This window comes from Canis lupus, chromosome 8, assembly GCF_048164855.1.
Source record: "Canis lupus baileyi chromosome 8, mCanLup2.hap1, whole genome shotgun sequence".
Classification (NCBI taxonomy): Eukaryota; Metazoa; Chordata; class Mammalia; order Carnivora; family Canidae; genus Canis; species Canis lupus.
In genome coordinates, this window is record NC_132845.1 from 16,250,068 (window position 1) to 16,275,366 (window position 25,299).

Genomic DNA, 25,299 nt, shown 5'->3' on the forward strand with positions numbered 1-25,299 from the left:
GGCCTATAATTCTCCTTTTTAGTCGAGTCTTTGTCTAGTTTTGGGATCAAGGTAATGCTGGCCTTCTAGAATGAGTTTGGAAGTTTTCCTTCCATTTCTATGTTCTGGAATAGCTTCAGAAGAATAGTCATCCTTAATTCTTTAATATTCATTTTAATTCTTCTTTATTTTTTATTTTTTTAAGAAGGATTTTTTTGCTATTATTTTTTAAAGATTTGTATTTATTTATGAGAAACACACACACACAGAGAGAGAGAGAGAGCACGGCAGAGACACAGGCAGGAGAAATAGGCTCCATGCAAGGAGCCCGACATGGGACTTGATCCTGGTACCCCAGGACCACACCCTAGACCAAAGGCAAGTGCTCAACCGCTGAACCACCCAGGCTTCCCTTAATTCTTCTTTAGATGTTTGGTGGAATTCCCCAGGGGAGCCATCTAGACCTGGCCTCTTGTTGGGAGATTTTTGATTACTATTTCAATTTCTTTGCTGGCTATGGGTCTGTTCAGGTTTTCTATTTCTTCCTATTTCAGTTTTGGTAGTTTATATATTTCTAGGAATTTATCTATTCCTTCCAGATTGCCTAATTTGTTGGGATATAGATGCTTATAATAATGCTCTTATGATTGTTTGTATTTCTTTGGTGCTGAGTGTGATCTCTCCTCTTTCATTCATGATTTTGTTTGTATCCTTTCTCTTTTTGAGAAGTCTGGCTAGAGTTTTAATCAATCTTGTTAATTCTTTCAAAGAATGAACTCCTAGTTTCATTGATCTGTTCTACTGTTTTTCTGATTTCTATATCATAGATTTCTGCTCTAATCTTTATTATTTCTTTTCTGCTGGATTTAGACTTTATTTGTTGTTCTTTTTCCAGCTCCTTAGGTGTACGGTTGGGTTGTATATTTGGGACTTTTCTTGTGTCTCGAGGATGGCCTGTGTTGCTATATACTTCCCTGTTAGGACTGCCTTTGCTGCAACCCAAAGGTTTTGAACTGTCATGTTTTCATTTTCAATTGCCTCTATGTGTTTTTAAAATTCGGTAATTTCCTGGTTGATCCATTCATTCTTTAATAGGATGTTCTTTATTCTTGATGTATTTATGGTTTTTCCCAATTTTTCTTGTGGTTGACTTCAAGTTTCACAGCATTGTGATCTGAAAATATGCATGATATGATCTCAATCTTTTTTGTACCAATTGAGTCATGATTTGTGGCCCAGTTATGTGATCTCTTCTGAAGAATGTTCCATGTGCATTCAACGAATGTGTATTTTGCTGCTTTAGGATGAAATGCTCTGAATATATGGGAAGTCCGGCTGGTCCAGTGTGTCAGTCAAAGCCCTTGTTTCTTTGCTGATCTTTTCCTTAGATTATATGTCCATTGCTGTGAGTGGAGTGTTTAAGTCCCCTACTATTATTGAATTATCAATGAGTCTTTAAAATTTTGTTATTGATTTATCTATATGGCTGTTCCCAAGTTAAGGGCATAAATACTTAAAATTATTAGATCTTTGTGTTGGATAGACCCCTTTATTATGATAAAGTGCCCTTCTTTATCTCTTGTTACAGTATTTGGTTTAAAATCTAGTTTGTCTTCATGAGAGATACCTAACTCTGGGAAATGAACAAGGGGTAGTGGACGGGGAGGTGGGCGGGGGGGTGGGGTGACTGGGTGATGGGCACTGAGGGGGACATTTGGTGGGATGAGCACTGGGTGTTATGCTATATGTTGGTACATTGAACTCCAATAAAAAATAAAAATTAAAATTAAAATTTTAAAGTTAAAAAAAATCTAGTTTGTCTAATATAAGGATGGCTACTGCAGCTCTCTTTTGATGTCCATCAGCATGATAAATGGTTTTCCACACCCTCACTTTCAATCTGGAGGGGTCTTTGAGTCTAAAATGAGTCTCTTGTAAGCAGCATATTGATGGGTCTTTTATTTTTTTTAAATCCATTCTGATACCCTATGTCTTTTGATTGGAGCATGTAGTCCATTTACCTTCAGAGCAATTATTGAGAGAGATGAATTTAGTGCCATTGTATTATTTATAAAGTTGCTGTTCCATTCTGGTCTTTGTTACTTTTGGTCTCTTTTCCCACAGAAATATTAATATTTCTTGCAGGATTGGTTTAGTGTTCACAAATTCCTTTAGTTTTTGTTTGTCTTGGAATCTCTTTATCTCTCCTTCTATTTTGAATGACAGCCTTGCTGGATAAAGTATTCTTGGCTGCATATTTTTCTCATTTAGCATGTTGAATATATCATGTCCTTTCTGGCCTTCCAGGTCTTAGTGAACAGGTCTACTGCCAGACTTATGTGTCTACCCTTGTAGGTTAAGGACCTTTTGGCCTGAGCTGCTTTCAGTATTTTTTCTTTATCTTTGTGATTGGCAAGTTTCACTATATCAGGGTGTTGACCTATTTTTGTTGATTTTTAGGGGAGTTCTCTGTGTCTCTGTGTCCCCACCTGTTTTCTTTCTCAGATTAGGGAAGTTCTCAGCTATAATTTGTTCAAATAAACCTGCTGCTTTTTCCCCACTCTTCTTCTGAGACTCCTATAACATAGATATTATTTCACTTTATGGAATTGCTGATTTGTCTAAGTCTACCTTTATAATCTAATAGTCATCATTTCCTCTTCTTCTTTTCAGCTTCATTATTTTCCATCATTTATCTTCAGTATCACTGATTTGGTAACCTTTGTTCATCCTCATTTTTATGGTCCCCACCTTGGGGCTCCATCTTGGTTATGGCATTTTAAAATTTGGCCTGACTAGATTTTATTTCTTTTATCATTATAGTAAGAGATTTGCTAGTGTTTTCTATGCTTTTTTCAAGTCCAGCTAGTATCTTTATAATTATTGTTTTAAATTCTAGTTCAGATGTCTTATATATATCTGCATTGATTAAATCTCTAGCTGCAAGTATTACCTCTTGTTCTTTTTTTTCTGGGGTATGAATCTCTCCATCTCATCATTTTGTCCAGTAAAGAAAAGAAAAAAAAGAAAAAAAAAAAAAAAAAGAATAACAACAAAACAACCCCCCCCCCCCCCCCCCCCAGATCCTGGGTATGTTTTGGTTTTGGTTTGTTGTTAAAAGAAACTAGATCCCAAAATAGGAAAGAAATATATACATCTTTGTGTGTATATATACATCATTGTGTGTCCACTGGATCTTGCTTGATTTTGCAGAGGGGAAGATTAGACCCCTTGGCCAAATGCACCTTTCCTGTTTAAGTCATTGCAGAAGGTGGTGAGAAAAGCAGTTGGCAGGGCCCCTTCTGTTGAGTTCTCATTAATAACACTAAATCATTTCTTCTATGGGATTTGGTTTGAAAAATTTCAGCCAAAGGAAAACTGAAACAATTGGAAGTAACAACCCAGCCATGTGAGTGGTGCTTCCTGGGTGGTTTGTTGACCTGGCTGAGCCTTGGACGGCCTTGGGTGTTCCTGTCGTGGACAGCAGGGCATGGTTCCAGGTTCTGGACTTCATTGGGTGGCACTGATTTTGTTCCCTGAAGGTTCTCGGTACTGATGGGCAGGGTGCTATGGTGGCCACCCCCACTTCTAGCTCTAGAGCTGAAAATTTGTGCCCCCTACTCTTTTTTTTTAACTTTAAACAAATTTTTATTACACAAAGGTTGTCACATAATTGGATATTTTTCTACTTTGCATACAATTATTCTTACTCTCTACAGAAAGGCTGCTTAACTTTTTATCTGGTGATGGCAAACACTAAAATCCTGATTTTTAAAAGAATAGTAGTAAAAATGCCTCAGTGATTTAAATTGAAAGCAGTACATTGGTACATGGCTCTTGCACTCAGTTATCAGGAATGTACAAATGTCTTTTTATTCAAAATACAAAATAAATTATCTGTAGGCATGGACAATAACAGCAGTTAATCATTTTATGTTGTCAACTGAAACCAGTAACTGATGGTTATAGTGATTTTCTTAAACATCAGCCAGCCTTTTCTTCAGTCATTTCCTTCAACTGACTTCTCTGAAGTTGGTTGGTTGAGGAACACAGTCTTGAGCTTCCTCTCGCAGTTCATTAAGAATGGTAAAGCAAAAAAAAAAAAAAAAAAGAATGGTAAAGCACTATTCTAGGAATCAGAACGTGCCACCTCCCATACCACCTCCCATTCCACCCATTCCTGGGCCTTTCTCTAGGAATTTCAGTGACTATAATTTCTGCTGTAGTTAACAGAGAGGCCACTCCAGCAGCATCCAATAAAGCAGTTCTTACCACCTTAGTTGGATCAATGATTTCTTTTTCCACCATATTCACATAATCTCCAAGCATAGCATCCTAACCAACTTCTGAGGAACTCTGCATAATTTTCTCAACTATCAATGATCCTTCAACACCTGCATTCTTAGCAATGGCCATTGCAGGAATTTTGAGTGTTTTCTTAATAGTTTCAATACCAACTCTTTGATCTTCATTAGCTGGAGTTATTGAATCCAAGGCTGGAATGCACCGAAGCAGGGCGCAACCCCCTCTCAGAACAATGCCTTCTTCAACAGCAGCTCTTGTGGCATTGAGGGCATCTGCAACTCTGTCTTTCTTTTCATTCACTTCAACATCACTTGTCCTGCCAACCTTCAACCCAGCTACTCCATCTGAGAGTTTTGCCAGACGTTCATTCAGCTTTTCCTTTTCATATTCACTAATTGTGATATCTAACTGCTCAATGATTTCTTGAATACATTTTTCAATTTGAGCCTTGTCACCTTTTCCTTTTTAAAAGCACGGCATCATCTTTGGTCACAATGACCTCTCCCACTTTTCCTAAGTTGTGAGGCTGAATGGACATCTTTGAGATTTAGAGTCAATCCTTCTTCCCCAAACACTGCACCACCGGTAGCAATAGCCATATCTTTAAGCTGGTTCTTGCTATTGTCACCAAAACCTGGAGCTTTGACTGCCACAACATGAAGACCACCTTTTAGCCTCTTTAAAACGAGTGTACTCAGAGCTTCTCCATCAACATGTCCAGCAATTGTGAGCAAGGCCTTACGGTGAGCACTGGCAATTGCAAGAGCAGGTAGAACAGACTGGACACTAGAAATGGTCTTTTCACTCAGTGGAACGTTTGTGCCCCCTACTACTCTAAAGTGAGCCCTCCCAGAAGAGCGATTGGTGGCTCTTGTGTCCTGGTTTCTGTCAGAACTGTGTTCACCCCGCCTGTGTCCTGGCGTTTTGATCTCAGGAATGTGACTGGCTTTCAAAACTCCCGGTTTTTTAAATTAATTAATTAATGTATGTATGTATATATGTATTTATTTATTTAAAGATTTTATTTATTCATTGGGGGGGGGGGGGCAGAGACACAGGCAGAGGGAGAAGCAGGCCCCGTGCAGGGAGCCCGACGTGGGACTCGATCCCCGGTCTCCAGGGTCACGCCCTGGGCCGAAGGCGGGGCTACACCGCTGAGCCACTCGGGGATCCCCAAACTCCCGGTTGTAGGGATTCCCGAGGTCCCAGGCTCCTGCTTGGCGCGGCCTCCTCCCGGGCAAGCCGGGCCACGGCCGCTGGGGGCTTCGTGCCTGGGGCGGCGGGAGCGGGAGCCGGGGCCGGGGCCGCGGTTGGCAGGCCTCCTCCCCGACGCGCGCCCGTTCTTCCGGTGACCCCGGTGCCCCGGTGACCTCGGGGTCGCACGCGGCCTGGCTCACCTCCGCGGGCTCCTGCGGGGCTGGGGCGCCCGAGCACCTTCCAGGCACGTCCCCCAGCCTGGCTGACGCGTCCAAGAGTTCCGATTCTGTGCTCGGTGGCTCGCGATACTCTGTGGTGGCCTCCTGGCGGCAACACCTGGACGCCCCCCCCCAACCCCGCCCGCACCCGGTCCCTCAGCTGGATCACACCACACTCAGGTCTCCGCACCTCCTACCGCCCAAACGGTGGTCGCTTCTACTTGTAGACTCGCCGCGTCGGTTTCCTCAGACCTCTGACTGGTTTCTCGGGGGCTCAGAATGACTGGGAACTACCTGGTTGTACTCAAGGAGGAGACAAGGTTTGGGGCCCCTCCTCCACCGTGACTCCTCAGCCTCTAGTCGCCCCCTAGTGCCTTTCTTCCTGCCTCAGGGCCCCTCAGTACCGCCTGTCCCCCCTGCAGGTTGCAGACTCGGGTGTTGAGGGCTCTCCGTCACTGTGTCTCTGTCTCAACTTGGCCTCCTCCATGTGGTCTCTTATCCTGTAGAAGCTGTTCCATCAGGCCTGTTCTTCGGGAGGAATTGCTCTATAAATAGGTGTAGACTGGGCGCCTCCACGAAGGATGTGAGTTCAGGGTCTTACGTTGCCATCTGGGACTGGAACACTCTCCGCGTTGCACTCCTGAGGCAGAATTCCTTCTAGTTCAGGAAACCTCAGGCTTTGTTGTTAAGGCCTCCAAGTGACTGGATGAGGCTCACCCAGATTACAGATTATATTAACCACATTTGAAAAAGTACCTTTATAGCAACATATAGTGTTTGACTAAACAACTGAGAACCATGGCATGGCCTGGCCAACTCGACCCATCACAAGAAGGAATGTTAATTATTTAAACCAAATCATCATACACGTTCATGAATGTGATCTTTATACCATTTATAAATAAGGTGACCAGAGAAACAGAACGATTGACTTGTGCTGTGACGGCAGGCAGGCGTCTGACATTGGTTTTAAGTATGGGACTGTCATGTAGCTTAGAGATGTTCATGTTGCTTTGAAAATTTGCAGTTCAAAACTGACCAAGTTGCTTTGCTCTAATCAGAAGTGTGAAAGTTTTAAGTCGCTGGGAATGTCTAACGTAGACCTAAAGCCACCTGTAGCAACTAAGAATTTCTCAAACAGCACTAAAAGCACATCTGAAGAAAAATGCTCAAGGAAAATAAAGACCCACAGAGGGTGTTAAAAAACAAAAAAGCCACCTGAATGCATTGGGCTATGCAAGTGTCGTGTTTTTAACAGAACACAATTCCAAAAATCCTTTGACACTCCTCCATTGAGTTCACATTTCCTTCCCCTGAATCTGGGGAAGGAAACTGTGCCTGTGACTGTCTGACCCATAGGATACGGTGGAAGTGACACCATGTTATTTTTGGGCCCAGGCCTTAAGAAATGGGCAGTTTCCACCTCCTGCATCTTAGAAGGAAGTTTTTTTTTTTTTTTTTAGAAGGAAGTTTTTGAACTCAGCCACCGCGCTGCAAGGAAGCTGAAGCTGCCTGTCAGTTTGCTAGCTGTCAGACAGATCCATCTTGGAAGTGGATCCTCTTGTCCCAGCTGATGCCTGATGGAGCAGAAATGAGTTATCTTCACTGAGCCCTGCCCAAAGTATGTATTTGAGAGTAAAATAGTTACAGTTTTAAACCATTAAGCTTTGGAGCGGCCTGTTATACAGCAAAAGAAACTTGACTAGGTGTTTGGCTGGGATCTGGGCTGGGCCTGTGGGGTAAGATCTAGCCAGTGCCAAGTGGATAGGCAGGAAGTAGAGATGGACAGAGATTTCATTCTATATGAGAAAGAACTGAGAGTTCTGTATTGTTGGACTGAGATACAGAGATTAAATATGTGGATTTAAAGAAGATGAGTTATGAAACCACAGAAATCACATCAGGAAGTCTGGGCTAGGGGAGCCGGGGTGGCTCAGTCAGTTAAGCAGGACTCTTGGTTTTGGCTCAGGTCATAACCTCAGGGTCATGAGATTGAGCCCCATGCCAGGCTCCACACTGTGTGGCCTGCCTGAGATTCTCTTTCCCTCTGCCCTTCCCCGCAACTCTCTCTAAAACAAATAAATGTCTATAACCCAGACTCTAGGGACTTAGGTCAAAGAGTATAGAAGGAAATTGAACCAGTCCCAAGAACTTTGGTACTAGTTACTATGGAGGTGGTAACAATAGAGATTATCTCAGATGTTGAGTCAAATAGTTCCAAGGCTGGAGCTCCACAATGTTTCAGTGGAGGTAGAATTGAGATTAGCGCTTAAAGATGGCAAGGAAGATGCCTGAGTAAGTATGAAATATTAGTTCCTATAACTAGTTAATATATTTTTTTAAGATTTTATTTATTTATTCATGATAGTCACACACAGAGAGAGAGAGAGAGAGGCAGAGACACAGGCAGAGGGAGAAGCAGGCTCCATGCAGGGAGCCTGACATGGGATTCGATCCCAGGTCTCCAGGATCACGCCCTGGGCCAAAGGCAGGCGCCAAACCGCTGCGCCGCCCAGGGATCCCAACTAGTTAATATTTTAAGAATTCATTTAATGTGTTTACAAATGAATATTAGACTCTCATAAAACATAACATTTATGCTTAGGCTTCTCTTTTTTTGTCCTAAAAGCAAGTTGAAAAGTAGTTTTTTTTTTTTTTTATAAATTTTTATTTATTTATGATAGTCACAGATAGAGAGAGAGAGGCAGACACAGGCAGAGGGAGAAGCAGGCTCCATGCACCGGGAGCCCGACGTGGGATTCGATCCCGGGTCTCCAGGATCGCGCCCTGGGCCAAAGGCAGGCGCCAAACCGCTGCGCCACCCAGGGATCCCGAAAAGTAGTTTTTTAAAATTTTTTTTGGGGGGTGGTGAGGGGCAGAGGGAGAAGGGAGTCTTAAGCAGGCTCCATGGTTAGTGTGGAGTCCAACGTAGGGCTCTATCTCATGATCGTGAGATCATGATCTGAGCCAAAATCCAAGAGTTAGACACTGACTGAGCCACCCAGGTGCTTTAGAGACATTAGTTTTTTTTTTTTTTTTTTTTTTAAATAACTATAGTTGGGGAAGAGAAAAATGAAATTCAGTAGTAAAGTGATAGTAGGCAGAAGAGGCAGGTAAAATTGAGAGCATAAAACATATATAAAGAACTTAAAAAAGTTAATGAAGGGAAATGTCAAACGGACATCTCAGTAGTCCCTGACAGGGCTGTAAAACAAGCACTTTTAATGAGAGATCAAGAAAGTTAGGACTTAACAGAAATTGGAACCTTGTACACGGCTGCTGGGAATGCAAAATGGTGTAGCCACTTTGGAAAAGTTTGGCTGTGCCTTAATGAGTTAACCATAGATTGTATGACTTAGCAGTTCCCTTCTAAATGAAAATGTTTCTACAAACTTGTACATGAATATATATTGCTGCTTTATTCATCACAGCCCCAAAGTGGAAACAACCCAAATGTCTACCAAATAATGGATAAAATGCGGTATAGTCATACAAAGGAGTATTAGCCATAAAAAGCAATCAAGTACTGATGATACACCCATAATACAGATGAAGCTTGAAGACATACTAAATGAAAGACTCTAGATAAATGGCCAGCTATTATAGGAGTCCATTCATATGAAATATCCAGAATAGGCCAACCTGTTGGGACAGAAAGCAAGATTAGTGGTTGTCAGGCTGGGGTGTAGATGGCTGTGGGAGTCCCACTGCTAATGGGTATAGAGAGGATTTCTTTTTGAGGTGATGAAAGTGTTCTAAATTTAGATAGTGTGATGGTGGCAGGACTCTGAATATACTAAAACAGTGAGATGTACACTCTAAGTGGGTTTTATTTTAAAAGACTTATTTATTCATCTGAGACGGAGAGATAGCATGAACAGGGGAAAGGCAGAGGGAGAGGGAGAAGCAGACTCCCCATTGGGCCAGAAGCCTGACATGGGACTCGATCCCAGGACCTGGAGATTATGACCTGAGCTGAAGGCAGATGCTTAACCATCTGAGCCACCCAGGCAGTTAAGTGGTTTTAAATGAATCTGAATACAAATGTTAAAGTTCTAGTCCATTCTCAGTATTCACAGTTCTATAAAGTTGCTGTAAATACTGAACTTGCAACAGACCACTGATCTCGGGGACATACAGGCAGGTTACGTTCCTGGAAGCCTCTGGTCACCAAATTTTTGTCAACCTATCTATAATCTTGTTTCATGTGTTTCAAATTAAACATTTTAATACATATTGTTGCTTTATCACCATTGAACTCATGGCCCACAGCTCATGTCTCAACAAAGCTTACCCAAAGTGCATTTTTTCCCTAAGGTGCATCCTAGCCTTCTTGCGCTTATTAGAAACACTAGACAGCACTTCAGCGCTGTGCTCGGGGGCCGTTTTAAAAGGCCTAATCACCAAAAAACACAAAAATGCAAAAAACTGAATAGACTACAAAAAGGATATTTGTTTACAGCATGAGAGCTGAACATGGCAGTGTGTCACCCTGTTTGGAGCTGGGAACGTGTGCACAGTGGTGCTGGGGGTGGAGGGGGGTGACTCAAATTTTTTTGCTGTTCTGTGCCCATCCACAAATGACTTCAAAAGTGTCCTGGGTATTATGACTGTGGGGTTACAGATAATATTAACGAGTAGGTAAATTTGAAAATATGGAATTCACAAATGATAAGAATCAACTGTAGTTCTTCTACCAAACTCTTTTTTTAGGGGTAAGCTTCACTATCTTCATAATGCTGGACAGATAAAATGCTGTATTTGTGAAATAGGTTTTAAGAGTGGCTAATGGGAAAAGACTATAGAGGCTTCAGACAATTATTCTTAGTTTTATTTCCTCCATATTTTTATATAATCATGTCTCATGTTACTGACTTCTGGCAAAGGGCCAGGCCAGTATGAAGGTAAAATGTTCAGCAAAAGTCTACTCTGAATTTTTGATCACAAATGCAGGCAGGCCTTCTCCCAGAACAAGTCCTCAGTCACCACAGAATGTAATTAAAGTGTGTACTTTAATTTTCAAGTAAAACAAATACTTACCTAGCTGTGCTATTTGGAATATAGCTCCTTCCCATGTATTTGCTTTCAGAAGTATTTTTTTTTTGCATTTTATTATCTTTAATTTTAGACTAGCTTTTAAGCCTCAAATCCTCTTAAAACAGGAAATGTCAGTTTTAGTTCATAGTTCTTTTTTAAGAAGCTTTTGCCAAATTCAAGAATTTAAAGATAAACTAACTTTTAGGTTATAAATAACATTTTGGCAGGGGAAACACATTTATAAACTGAGTATTATATATTCATATCTGTGAACCTGAATAAGCTACAAAATGGCACTTTTTGGATCAGAATTTGTATCTCTTTCCTGGTAATCATTTTGTCTTTTTTTTTTTTTTTTTAAAGAGCTTTTAGCTGTTCTTAGATTGGAACTGGTGATAAGTAGAATTTGGCTGATTAATTTGAACCTCCCAATTAACATAGTAGAGCTTGATGGATATTCATCAACCCAAGAACTTCAAGCTCTAAGATACTATGGGATTCTTTAGCCTCGTTTGATCTCTCATAATAACTTGAATATAATAACTTGAATAGTTTTTAAACTTCACTTTTTTTTAAACCAATGCCAGACACTCATTTAACTGGCTCTTCCTGCCCAGACAGCAGTCCAATTAGTTTCCTGTGCCAGTCTCAGAAGTTTTGAAGTTTCATCCATTCTATCCTACTGTTCATCTGTGTGTGGTAGCACCTCGTCGTCTATTTTTCCCCACTGTCCATGACTGGCTTCACCTTCGTCTTGCTCAAGTAATAATGGCCCTTGGGGATTAGTGCCACACCATCCAGGATCTTGCACTATCAAAACGATGGCTCTCATTACTCTAAATGATCAAAAATAGATCTTACTCTGTTTGCCAAGGCTACTCATAGTATTTTCTCTTCATGACTTTATAAATATACTTAAAATAGGACATAGTATAAAATGCTAGCAAAAATAACCAATCTCTTAAAAATATTCTATGAACATTTCCTGGGAGAGTTGTCTTTAAAAGACTTTCAAATATCCTTCATTAAGATGGTTTAATTCTGAATTTATTTTTAGTTTCTAGATTTTTAAGACTTTATCTGGAGATTTAGCTGACATAATAAAATTAGTCTAATCTGATAAGTTAGTAAGAAGTTTAAATGACCTAAACTCATTTGGATGAATGTTCTTGAACCAACCACCAGACAGAACGTCAAGCAAGAAAAATAATTTTTAATAGCTCATAAAAATTCTGCATTTTAAAAGCTATCCTTAAAAGAGATATCAATAAAAATGCATTCACAGAAGAAAGCACTTCAAGAAGCTGCTACACAAGTATAAAGAGATTTTACCCACAATAAGTTTGACACAGTGTAGCCATTTTAACATTTGGATAAAATAGGGAGAGCTTCTATGGAAAAATAAAAATGTACTGAGAATAAACATGAGGATAAATCAGAAGAATTTCAAATTCTCATTGATTTTTTTTTAAAACTTTATTTATATTTTGGTCTTAAACAAATGATTATTTCTGATTTTTCTGTAAGAGTGTGAAACACAAAATTTTGCTAAATATCAGATCCACACAAATCCTCCTGAAGGTTTTCTGTGTAGTCTTCATTAATGCAAATCTCTGTGAATGTTTCACTCTTACTGTATCTTGAATCTGTTTTACAATAATAAAGCCATAAAGTTTTAATGCAATACATTCATTATGAACTATAACATTTCTATTAAAAAGAAAGCTGGGAGAATGAGAACCAGGCAATCTGTTGAGGCTCAGATCTTACTTGCTTTGTAGTTTTTGCTGATGCTTTCAAAGAGCACCCAGCACACGCAAGAGGCACAGTAGGCATCTCCCTTATTAACCTCCCTAATCTAAAAATCTGTTGTTTGTAAAACTGGACCAATTATTACAAACCATCATTTGCATAATTAGCCAAGTCTATTACAAAGCATTTCATTAGTGGTATCAACAAATGTAGAAGGATGGAAATCTATTGAAAACTGGGTTTTGTTAAGCTTGCCAACTCCTTAGATACCAAGGGCTGTGCTGCCACTTCACTGTTAATTAGATGTTTAATGCCTCAGAGACCAGGACTGATCAGAAGGAAGCAAAACTAAAATATTCTCTAGGTACTGAAATATTTCATTTGATGAAGTAACAAAAAGGTAGGACAAAATTTAAGCAAGATTTATATGCGCTCCAACTTTTCACTCAGGAATTCTTCTACACTGTCTGTGTTCCATTTGAGGATGCTTAGTTCTTCAGCAATGTTCCCGTTGTCATCCAAGAGCTTTAATACAGGGTCTGAACCACGAACATACTACAAAAAGAAGGACATTATTATTAGTATCTGCTTAGAAAAGCCTTCTCAGTCTCTACCAAAAACCAATCCAATCCAGCTTAACCCAACCTAATGGTAATAAAAAAGGCTTGTAGATAGATAATAGGTCTTACAGAATTTCAAAAAAATGAGAATTAAAAAATTACAAAAAAGAAAAAGACACCTAAAAAGAAAAACACCTGTTGGTACCAAGATGGTTTGAGATTTAAGATTATTGAATATAACAAATATTTATTACAGCACTCAAACTCTACATGAGCTTCAAACCTAATGGAGGCAGACAAGTTCAAAATTAGAATGACTAAGATTAATGTAGAAATAGGCTGTGCACACCAATTATCAAAATTCTGTACTGAATTTTAAAATTCTTTAAGAAATTCAATTCTTTTTTTGTTGTAATTCATTGTTGTGATGAGAATTAGTTTAGGATTAGGGGGAATTCTGAAACTTCAGACCCACTAGTTGACCCTAATATTCTGACAGAGAATCGAGAAATTCTAATTCTGGCTAAATGTGACCAACATGATCAACAAACACTAAACACTATCCCAACTCATTAAAAATCAATCTTCAATGCTAAATTAATTAGAACATAACCAAAAATATAGTAGTGATGATGAAAGAGGTTCTGAGAGCTGCCTTCAACAATTTATGCTTCAGTTCTCTTCAGTTCAGTTCTCTCTTCAGGTTGTGAAGACCAACTCTGATGTGATTAGCATTTGGTATATTCTCAACCCGTTTGTAATGAATCTACCATTACTAACTTAACCACTTTTGGTTAGATTATCTTAAAATAGTTTGTAAAGAGTTGACTATTCAAAAACTCACTTTAGTACACAAAAGATAAAAATTTACATAGAACATAGCTATAAAAATCTTCCACAAAATATTATCAAACCTAACCATGTATGAAGGAATTACATGCCATGACCAATTTGGATTTATTCCAGGTATACAAGCCTCGTGCAACATTTTGAAAATCAATTCTTGTAATATATTCCCACCAATAGGCTAAATAAGAAAAATATCAGTAGATGCCGAAAAAGCACCCTGTCACATGCTTCAATATTGATGAACCTTGGGGACATTATGCTAAGTAGAATAAGCCAGCCATGAAAAGATGAATACTGCATGGTTCAACTCCTATGAAGTCTCTAAAAATAGTGAAAATCACAGAAACAAAGCAGAAGGGTGGTTAGTCCACGGGCTGGGAGGAGAATAGGGGAATTAGTGTTTAATGAGTATAGAGTTTGTTTTGCAAGATGAAAAAAATTTAGAGATCTATTTCACAACAATGTGAACTGAGCTGTATGTTTAAAAATAGTTAAGATGGTAAATTTAATATTATGAATTTGTCACAATTAAAAATTTAAAAAGTGGGCTAAAGATCTGAACAGATACCTAAAGGAAGATCTACAGATGGCAAATAGAATAATGAAAAGATGTTCAATTAGGGAATTGCAAATTGAAATAACAAGATAAGTACATAGTGTACTTAATAGAATGGCTAAAATGCCAAGCACTAACAATACTTAATGCTGGTGAGGACATGGAACCATAGAAACTCTCATAACTAGTGGGGAATACAACATGATACAGCAATTTAGAAGACAGATTGGGAATTTCTTACAAAGCTAAACAATCTGATTGTATAATCTAGCGACTGCGCTTCTAGGTAATTACGGTTAAACTGAAAACTTACAAAATGTCTATACAAAAATGTATACGGTAGCTTTACTCATAATTGCCAAAAATTGGAAGCAACCAAGATGTCCTTCCATAGGTGAATATAAAAACCAGGGTACAATAGAATCTTCATACTATTTAGTGTTAACAAGAAAGCTACAGGAAGATATGGGAAGAACCTTAATTGCATATTGCTAAATCCAAGAAGTCAATTTGAAAAGGCTACATACTGTATGATTCCAACCACATGACCTTCCGCAAAAGGTAAAACTACAGAGACAGTAAGATCAGTGGTTGCCAGGGGTTTGGGGTAAGGGGTGGGTCAAGAAGAGGTATGAAGAGGTAAAGCACAGGAGACTTGTAAGGCAATGAAACTATTTTGGAAGATATGAAAATGGCGCATATGTGCTATCATATACATTTGGCAAAACTAGAACTGTAGGATACAAAAAAATCCTAACGCAAACCATGGAATTTAGTTAATGTACCAATATTGGTTCATTAATTGTACCACATAAATGCAAGATATTAATAAGGGAAACTGGGTGGGGAGATCGGAGTAGTGAGGGGGTATATGTGGAAGTAGCCTACTTTTGGATCAATTTTTCTGTATACCTAAAATTGTTCTAAGGTATTAAAAAAAACTTGAAATATTTTAATTAAAAAACTGGGGGAAAAAAAAAAAAGAATCCCATTAAAATCCTCTTACCTTGATTTGTAGTCCTCTGAATAGTTTGGGTTTGTCACTCCTGACAAAAGCTTAAGAAAAAAAGATTCCAGTTATTCACTTCCAAACTCAAGCTAGCCACAAAGATTAATACAAAAGGTACAGATACACTCAATAAAACATGTGATCATATATATATATATATATATATATATATATATGAAGGAAATTCAACCATATAAATGGAAAGGCATTTTATACTATTCAATGAGAATAATATTTTAAGATGTTAATTGTTTGACACTAATAAAATCCCAAATTCTAAAGGGGTCCTGAGGCCTTGGGAAAATGGTAGTAAAGCTCTAGAAGAATAAATGTTTAAGAAGTCTGGGTAGTTTAGAAAAAAGTGAAATATGGGAGAAGAATTTGTTAATAGATAATGTGATACTGATACCAGGATAAAACAGATTAGGAAATCCAAAGAGATTAAAACTATCAAATCAGAGAGGGAAGGAGAGTGTGTGTGTGAGTTATTTAACACACTAGAGAAAGCTTGTCATTCAGATATAAGATTTTCAATTCATTCAACAAATATTTATTGTAGACCTAACTGAATGCCAGACAGCAGAAATAAAGCAATACAAAACATGATTCTTGCTCTTATAGAGTTTACAGTATAGTGAGGGAGAGAGATGCTAAGTCAATAATCACATTAATAATTTCAGCTGTGATAAGTATTACAGACAGGTTAACAAAAACAACTTGAATATGGAATATAAAACTCTTCCTAACCATGACCGTACAGGAAATGCTTTATTGATCTGCCTATACAAAAATGAAAACTTCAGGACAGTTAAACACTACTAGAAACAAAATTAAAAGTAAAAATGATATACTGGGGAGAATAATCTCTAACATAATGTATAGAAGTAAATAAGAAATTCATAAATAAGAAATATGCATTAGGTGGAGAAATGGACTAATGTACAGATACACAAATGGTCAATGAACATTTGAAATAAATGTTCATCCTCACTGAAAATCAAATGTCAAAACAGTGAGGTACCCTCACTCAGGGTGCCAAAAGTTAAAAAGAATTATTTAAGGTTGGGGGGTGGAGAGACGGATTTTCTTGGGGGGTTACTTGTGGGAGAAATAGACACATATTTCCAGAGAGGTATTTATCAAAATGAACCCAAAGTCCTAAAACGTATATATTCTTTAAATCGGAAAGTCTACTGGTAGGCATTTCTGTATTGAGGAAATAACCATACAACATACTGCAAAAGATATATAAACTACTATTAACCACGCCTAGAAATGCGGAAAAAAATCCATATGTATAAGAAGCTACAGGTTAAATAAATGAACATGGACCACACTATAGAATGCTTCCAATAATTAAAAATTAATCTATTTAGTGACATAGAAGCAAACTCATAAAAGGCAAGTCTGGGATCAGTTTTTCTTATGGTTGTTATAAAAATTTTTAATTTATTCATGAATCTTATAACCCTTAAAAAATGTTAACTATTTTACTTTTAATAAGGAGTTATATTTGGAACATAGGATTTGGGGAAATTTTAAACAAATGTTTTCCCTTTTTTGGGTTGTTGATCTATATTTTACCAATTTTTTTAGTAATGATGTTGAATTTAGAACATTTTTCTAAAAATAACATATTTCATATTGATACTCGATAGTTCTTAGATTTTATGGTATACAGGCTTCTGAGAACTTATTTTTTAAACTTACAATTAAACTAGCAATAGCTTTACTGACATGTTTTATTACAAAGGTCTTTATATACCTGCATTTAGGACAGTAAAGCAGTAGTAAATAGATTTTTTTTTTTTTTTAATTAAAGACTTTATTTATTCAGAGAGAGAGAGAGAGAGAGAGAGAGACAGGCAGGGGGAGAAGCAGGCTTCACAGGGAGCCCGACGTGGGACTCGATCCCGGGTCTCCAGGATCACACCCTGGACTGAAGGTGGCGCTAAACTGCTAAGCCATCCGAGCTGACCAGTAGTAAACATTTTTTAAGGTTCAGAACTTGTTGAAGAGATTCAGATATCCTATCTATATTTCCCCTGCAGAATTTAGTTCAAAGTAAAACCGATGGTCAGTCTGCTTGTTAGAATTTCTTCTCGATTAACTTCATCCTTTAGGATTTATCCAAATACTCTGCAGACTCCTGAATCCCTGAGCAAAGACAATCTCATGATACCTTGTTGCATTTTATAGCATCCCTTTGGGAACCGTGGTATGTACACCTTTGCAAAACACAGGACACTCCTGCATAAGAAACTTATCTAGGGAAAGAACTGTTCTTACATATTTTGTTTCCATTAATAGAGCCTATTTAATAATTTAATAATTTTTAATTCAAAAGATTTTTAATAGGCTGAAATGAACAAATTTAAATTTAGTATGAGTCACTAATGACTGTTAGTTTTTTGCTCTGTTCTGCTAAACACAGATCTATAAAGCCTACTAATTTTGAATGAGGGGAGTATCTGGTAAAATACCCTGTAGTAAGTAGCTTAATGACATTTTATAAGCTGCGAATTAATCTTTTAACAGATACTTGGGGGGCTTTTATGTACACAAGGCACTAAGACAGGGTATACAAGAGTATAAAACTTGCAAGAAGACTTCACAGTAACTTATTTTCTACTATTTTAAAATTAGCTCAATAACATCAGTTTGAAGATTCCTAAAGAAATCCAGTCATTGCATTTCCAGAAAATGTTCAAATATACAGAAGATTAGAAAACACAGGGAATGTTTCAACTTTTCACTGGATTCTTATCAGCATGTCATTTACACAGCAACACTGGAGAGGAGCTTATTTTTGCTATACATATTACTCAAACTTGTAGAACTCTTATATTTCAGACTCTTCAGAGTTAACTAAAAACAATACTAAAATCTATCCTCCTAGTTCCAAAAAGAGGATAAAATTGGAGATGGGATAATAGAAAGGATAGGTAGGTCTTGAAGTTAAAGAAAAATGTTTGAATTTATTTCCAGAATAAACAAGTGAAAATACAAATGAAAAAAGACAATATACTTGGCTAAATGTAATAATATACCTTTGATCACATCAGTAGTCATAAAAGGTGCTCTACATTTTAAGATTTGATTATAAGGGCTTATAACAAGTATGGTTAAGACTTGTGAACTATCACATAAAATTATAAGACGACAATTAGATGGTTTCCTGTTGATAAAAATAACCATCTGAATCAAAATATAGTCTAAATAAAAATGTCATATCATACCCAGAAACAACAATACACTAGAACTGAATTCTCAACTATGCTCAAGAAAGCTTCTGGGTACCTAGGAGAGTACACCCAAAATAAAAATTTACTATTGTATACAAACCATTTGGAGTGTAGAATTAGGAGTCATTTGGGTCTTCTCAACAAGACCATTTAAAAGCACTTGGAAACATTCTGAGAAGAATAACTTAAAAACCTGAAAGAATCTAAGGAAACCAGAGGTACGATAATGAAGACAAGACAAACTAAAAACACGACTTAGTGCAGAATGATGAAGTCAGGAAAAAAATGTTTATAAGTTCACCAGGGATATATTAACCAATGTAAACACAGGCTTTTCACTTGATTTCCATTTGTCACAAATGGGGGAATTTGTGAATTCGATAAATTTTGTAAATCTACTCATCCATTCAATAAATATTTGAATTTTCCTCCTTTTTTAAAAAAGATTTTATTTACTCATGAGAGCAAAAGAGAGACAGAGAAAGAGAGGCAGAGAGAGAAGCAGGCTCCATGCAAGGAGCCCGATATGGGACTTGATCTTGGGACTCTAGGATCACGCCCTGGGCCGAAGGCAGATGCCCAACCACTGAGCCATGCAGATGTCCCTTGAATTCCTCTTAATACAAGGAGTGGTGTTTAGGTAGATTCTGGGTATACTGATGGAAATTTTTTTTTTTTTAAATTCTAGGCTTTAAGGAGTTCCTAGTTTGGTAGAGGCAAAAGACCAACAAAGCAAATAAATACATAATAATATTTTGTGGCAAGTGTGGAATATAAAGGTGAAAAATTCTGTCTAAAGGCCACAAACAAGAATGCTTGAACTAAATTTTGAATGAATAGCAGCATGCCACAAGAACTGGAAGGGGCATAAGTCAGGAGGAACATGAAATATGTGCAAAGCCTTAGAGGTCAGAGCTCCAAGAAATGCAGACAGTTGTGCATGTGAACTAGAGATGTGAACAAGAAATGAGAAAGCATGTTGTGATGGGTCTTGTATGGGAAGCTACTGAGTTTGATGTTTATACTGTACATGATGGGGAACTATATATATATATTCTAAAGATTTTATTTATTTATTAATGAGAGACACAGAGAGAGAGAGAGAGAATGAGAGAAACCGAGACACAGGCAGAAGGAGAAGCAGTCTCCATGCAGGGAGCCTGACATGGGACTCGATCCCAGGTCTCCAGGATCAGGCCCTGGGCTGAAGGCGGTGCTAAACTGCTGAGCCACCCGGGCTGCCCCGTGATGGGGAACTATAGAGGATTTTAAATAAGGGGCACAGAAACCAATGTGTCTACTGGCAAAAGTCTTTTTTTTTTTTTTTTTTTTGGCAAGTCTTTTTTGGTAGTTGTATAGAGGATACAACAAAAGAAGGAAAAGGGAATAGAGATACCTCGACCATATAACAAGTAATCCTTCTGGAGAAAGATGCCAAAGGCTAGATTAAATTCACAGAGAAGGCCGAGGAAATAAGATGTGAAAGTTCTTCAGGAAAGGAAGAGATACCATTTGGTGCCTACTTGGGTATGAAGTGTTAAATAAAGGACAGTCATGATTCTTGTACTTTATGCTTTTGCTTGTTGATATTGCCATTTATGGAAACAGGAGAGAAGATGGTACACTTTTATAAGAGGAGTATTAATTCAGTTTTTGGAAAGGCCTCTCTACCAAAAATGTGGGGCACAACCAGGAGGATTATTAGAAATGCAGAATCTCAGGATTCACACCAAATTTACAGAATTTACAGTCTACATTTAAGAAGATCTTCAGATGATTCCTATGTACATAGGCTTAAGGTATCTACAAGATATACAAATGAAAACGTCCACTTGCAGTCAGAAATGTGATTTCTAACAGAAAGGTGTAACCTAAAGCTATAGATAGGAGTTATCAGGAAAATGCTGTAATTGGAACAGAGTGGGACACTGAGGAGAAAAGAAGAAAATATAAAGATAGACCCCAATTACACCTACCATTTGAAAGGTGAGTGGTAGATGAGATGCCAGGAAAGGCAGATGGAAAGCTTGTTAGATTTAGGAAAAACTAGGAGGTAACAAATTCACACAAGTAAAGGACGAGTTTCAAATGCTACAGTCAAGTAAGATTTAACAGTCAAGAGGTAAAATGGTAGAAAGAGATGTCAGAAAGTCACAGCTAGAAGAATGGCTGGCAGCAAATAAAATTTTGCAGAGTAGAAGTCAGGCTGTAGCTATAACTGATACACTAATTTGAATTGTTTTTACTTTTTAAAGATAAAGGAGTATAAAAATGCCTGATGGTTACCAATAGAAATTTATTACCTAAAGAAGAGTGTAAGTTAGAAAACAATACCCACGATTTAATATCCTCAGTACTGAAATAGTGCTTGACACATTGTAAGCACTCAATGGCTTACTCTGTATTTGTTGGTGCCACACACATACTAAGTGATTTAGGTGTGTTATTTAATCCTCAAAACAATCTCATGAGTTTTTACTGATTTAATACCATCTATTACCCATTTTATAAATGAGAAATTGTGGTAAAGCGAATACTAATGAACTACTTCTAGCAAAACTCCAATGTAGCTTCATAACCTTAGGTATCACTGGTATGAGAAATTGGTATGAGTAGTAAAAATCTGCTCAGTCCTACATTATTTTAAAACTTTTTTCTGCCTTCATAGGTATAGGATTCTTTTTTTCTTAAGGTTTGTTTGTTCGTTCGTTCGTTCATTCATTCATTCATTGAGAGAGAGCAGAGACACAGGCAGAAGGAGAAGCAGGCTCTATGCAGGGAGCCTGATGTGGGACTTGATCCCACATCTCGGGATCCCACCCTGAGCTGAAGGCAGCCGCTCAACCGCTGAGCCACCCAGGCGTCCTGGTATATGATTCTAATAAGGAAATGGCAATCTATGGCCTGAGGTCCATAGTCTAGACTGCTGTAGTAAGTACAGTTTTACTAGAACAAAGCCCATGTTCATTTAAAAATAGTCTATGGCTGCTTCTATACTACAAAAGTAGAGTTCAATAGTTGTAGCATCTATCTTTGTTGCCTGTAAAGTTAGAAATTTTTATTATCTAGCCTTTCACAGAAAAGTTTGCTTAGATCTACAAAATTAGGGAAGACCTTTTTTTTTGAAGATGCCCAACCAATGAGCCACCCAGGCATCCCCCCAAAAAGGGACTATCCAGAACTAGAACTCTGCCCAATGGTGGGAAAGCTGCTGGCACTCTCTCCAGGTTGGAGGAGCTGGGTGAGTGCCATGGTTTATGTTTTCCCTCTACCTTTAAAAATTGGATGGGAGGGTCCAGATACCCTAACCAGCCTGTTGCTTCAGTAAGTCCTGGGTCCCTAGCCCACACCAGCCCCAACCACCCCAAAAAAGCAGCTCCAGCACATTGCACATCAGGACACCCCTGGTCAGTGCTCACTATAGATCCAGTAGTTGTGCCAATGTGACACAAACACTGGCTTTCTAAGACGGCCCTGGCACAAAGCACACTGGGGCCTCCTGGCTCTCACCTGGTTCAGCTTTATTTTTTTATTTTTTAAAGATTTCATTTATTTATTCATGAGTGCGCGCGTGCGCGAGAGAGAGAGAGAGAGAAGAGAGAGGCAGAGACACAGGCAGAGGGAGAAGCAGGCTCCATGCAGGGAGCCCGATGTCCCCCGGTCCCCAGGATCACGCCCTGAGCCGAAGGCAGACGCTGAACCTCTGAACCATCCAGGTGTCCCTGGTTCAGCTTTATAAGACATGCTTCTAAACAACCAATGGGTCAACGAAGAAATCGAGGAATTTAAAAAAAAAAAAAAAAAAAAACCATGAAGACAAATGAAAATGAAAACTGACCTGTAAACAAAACAAGAAAAGTTTCAATATAACCTTACACTTAAACTAGAAAAATAACAAACAAAACCCAAGGTTAGTAGAAGAATAAATATTAGAGCAAGAGTAAATAGAGACTAAAAATACAGTATAAAAGATCAATGAAACTGAGTTGGATCTTTGAAAAAAATAATCAAAATTCATAAGCCTTTAGCTACACGTATCAAGAAAAAGAGGACTCCAAATCAGAAATAAGAGTAGAAGTAACAACCAAAACCACAGAAAACCGAAGTATTTTAGGAGACTACTATGAAAAACATACGTCAACAAACTGGACAACCTGCAAGAAATGGATAATGTCCTAGAAACACACAAAACTGAATCAGGAAATAAAACAGAAAACCTGAACAGAATAACTCCTAAAGGAATTGATCTAGTAATCAAAAAACTTCAACAAACAAGATTGACAGCAGATGGATTCTACCAAGTATTTCGAGATTTCATAACTATTCTCAAACTATTCCAAAAAAGAGAAGAAAAGCTTACGAATACATTCCACTAGGCCAGTGTTACCCTAATACCACAAAAAGGAAATTATAGGTATCTCTGATTAACATTGATGCAAAAATCCTCAACATATTATTCAATCAACAATAAAAGAATCATTGACCACAGTCAATGGCATTTATTCTAGTGACGCAAAGAAGGTTCAATAGTTGCACATCATTCACTTTGACATACTACATTACTGAGAGAAAGGATAAAAACCAAATGATCAGCTCAACAGATATAGAAAAAACTCTCAACAGGGATTCTTGGGTGGCTCAGCGGTTGGGCGTTTGCCTTTGGCTCAGGACGTAATCCCGGAGTTCCGGGATTGATTTCCACATCGGGCTACTATTGGAGCCTGCTTCTCCTCCCTCTGCCTATGTCTCTGCTTCTCTCTATGTCTGTCATGAATAAATAAATAAAATCTTAAAAAAGAAAATCAAAAATAAAAACCTCTCAACAAAATGGGTTTAGAGGGAACATAATACAAGCCAAAATTAAAAAACCCAAAGCCAACATCATACGCAACAGTAACACACTGAGAGCTTTTCCTCTAAGATCCCAAACAAGGATGTCCACTGCTGTCTTGACACTTTTATTCTGGAGGTCCTAGCTGCAGCAATCAAACAAGAAATAAAAGGCACAGAAACTGTTAAGAAGTAAAACTGCCAATTTATGCAGATGACATGATATGCTACTATTTGCAGATGACATACTTTATATAGAAAAACCTAAAGACTCCCCCAAAAAACTCTTAGAATTGATAAGTGATTTCAGTAAAATTTCAGGTTATAAAATTAATATACAGAAATTGGTTGTATTTTTAAACATTAACAGTGAAGTAGTAAAAAAGAAAGAAAATCCAAGCAGAAATAGACAATAAATACAGAGAACTGATGGTTGCCAAAAGGGGTGTGTTGGGGGGGGGGGGGGGATGAGTAAAATGGATGAATGGGAGTGGGAGTCATGGGTTTCCAGGAATGGGAAATAAGTGTGGAATACAAAATAGAATATTACTCAGCTATAGAAAAGAATGAGATCTTTCCATTTGTGACAACATGGATGGATCCAGAGCAATTAAGCTAAGTGAAATAGGCCAGATGAAGACAAGTACTATGTGAGTTAGTTTGAACAAATGTGGAATCTGAAAGAAAGTGAAATAACCAAAAAACAGATTCTTAAATACATAGAACTGGTAGTTGGCACAGAGGAAGTAGATGGAAGTGTTGGGTGATTAAGGAGATTAAGAGATACTACTTTAAAGTTATAAAATAAATATTAAATCAGATAAAAAATAATCATATTATAATAACATTGTAGGATGTCAGATGATCACACTTATTGGAGTTAGCATTGTGTAATATAAAGAATTATCAAACCAAGTATGTTGTACACATGAAACACTATGTCAATTATACTTCAATTATTAAAAATGTTAAGGATTAAAAGAAAAGCATTCATGCTGCCCTTTCTACTTACACAACCAAAACATGGAAATTAGAAGAATCTTAGGAGTTGGATCTATTACTGGCTTTGGAATATAATCTGAGACTTTTTTTTTCCCCCACCAACACTGAGTGGTTTAAGTTCAATAAAATGTCTCAAAATTTGGTTCTCCTTTCTGGAATAACTTAACATTAATTTACTTCTCTCTTTTATGACATAGGTATTTTAAATTAAGTGAATTTTAAAGATTATAATTATTATTTTTTTATTTTTAAAGATCATAATTATTAAGATAAAATATAATGAAAGTTATGATAATCCAGAGCCTACTGGATGTTGATGACAAAGACCATACTGCAATGAGGACATGAAGATTAGCTTGGCATCTGTAATTATTTTTAGTTTTTTTTTTTTTTTTTTAAGAATTTTATTCATGAGAGACACAGAGAAAGACAGAGACACACAGAGAGATGGGCAGAGACAGAGGCAGGGGGAGAAGCAGGGTTTATGTAGGGAGCCCGATGTGGGACTCGATCCCCGGACCATGGGATCACAACTTGAGCCAAAGGCAGATGCCCCACCGCTGAGCCACCCAGGTGTCCTGGTATATGTAATTATTGTAAAAAGTGACAACTGTCCTTCATGCACTATTCCACAGTATCTTTAAGATAATGAGTCTAAAAGTGGGAATATAAAAATGGCTATACTTAAAATACACCAGTTTCTTATGGACTCAGAAAACACTGGCATTATACATAATTATACTGAATATAGTTATGCATT

At 37.8% G+C, this 25,299-nt stretch overlaps 1 protein-coding gene, 1 long non-coding RNA gene and 1 pseudogene across 2 annotated transcripts in view; 1 reads left to right on the forward strand and 2 right to left on the reverse strand.

Moving 5' to 3' along the window:
- Positions 1 to 4,100: 4,100 nt before the first annotated feature.
- Positions 4,101 to 5,237, reverse strand: LOC140637739 (60 kDa heat shock protein, mitochondrial pseudogene; annotated as a pseudogene).
- Positions 5,238 to 7,636: 2,399 nt separating this feature from the next.
- LOC140637885 (uncharacterized) overlaps positions 7,637 to 25,299 on the forward strand; it is a 37,631-nt gene continuing 19,968 nt past the window's right edge. Inside the window, exon 1 of the long non-coding RNA XR_012034963.1 lies at positions 7,637 to 7,994. This is a non-coding gene — a long non-coding RNA (uncharacterized lncRNA). The remainder of the gene's footprint in view (positions 7,995 to 25,299) is intronic.
- Positions 11,930 to 25,299, reverse strand: part of SELENOF (selenoprotein F) — a 41,561-nt gene continuing 28,191 nt past the window's right edge. The window contains exons 4-5 of the mRNA XM_072834378.1: positions 15,460 to 15,509; positions 11,930 to 13,043 (exon numbers count right to left, since the gene is read on the reverse strand). Coding sequence (XP_072690479.1) covers positions 12,912 to 13,043; positions 15,460 to 15,509 — 182 coding nt within the window. The 3' untranslated portion in view covers positions 11,930 to 12,911. The remainder of the gene's footprint in view (positions 13,044 to 15,459; positions 15,510 to 25,299) is intronic.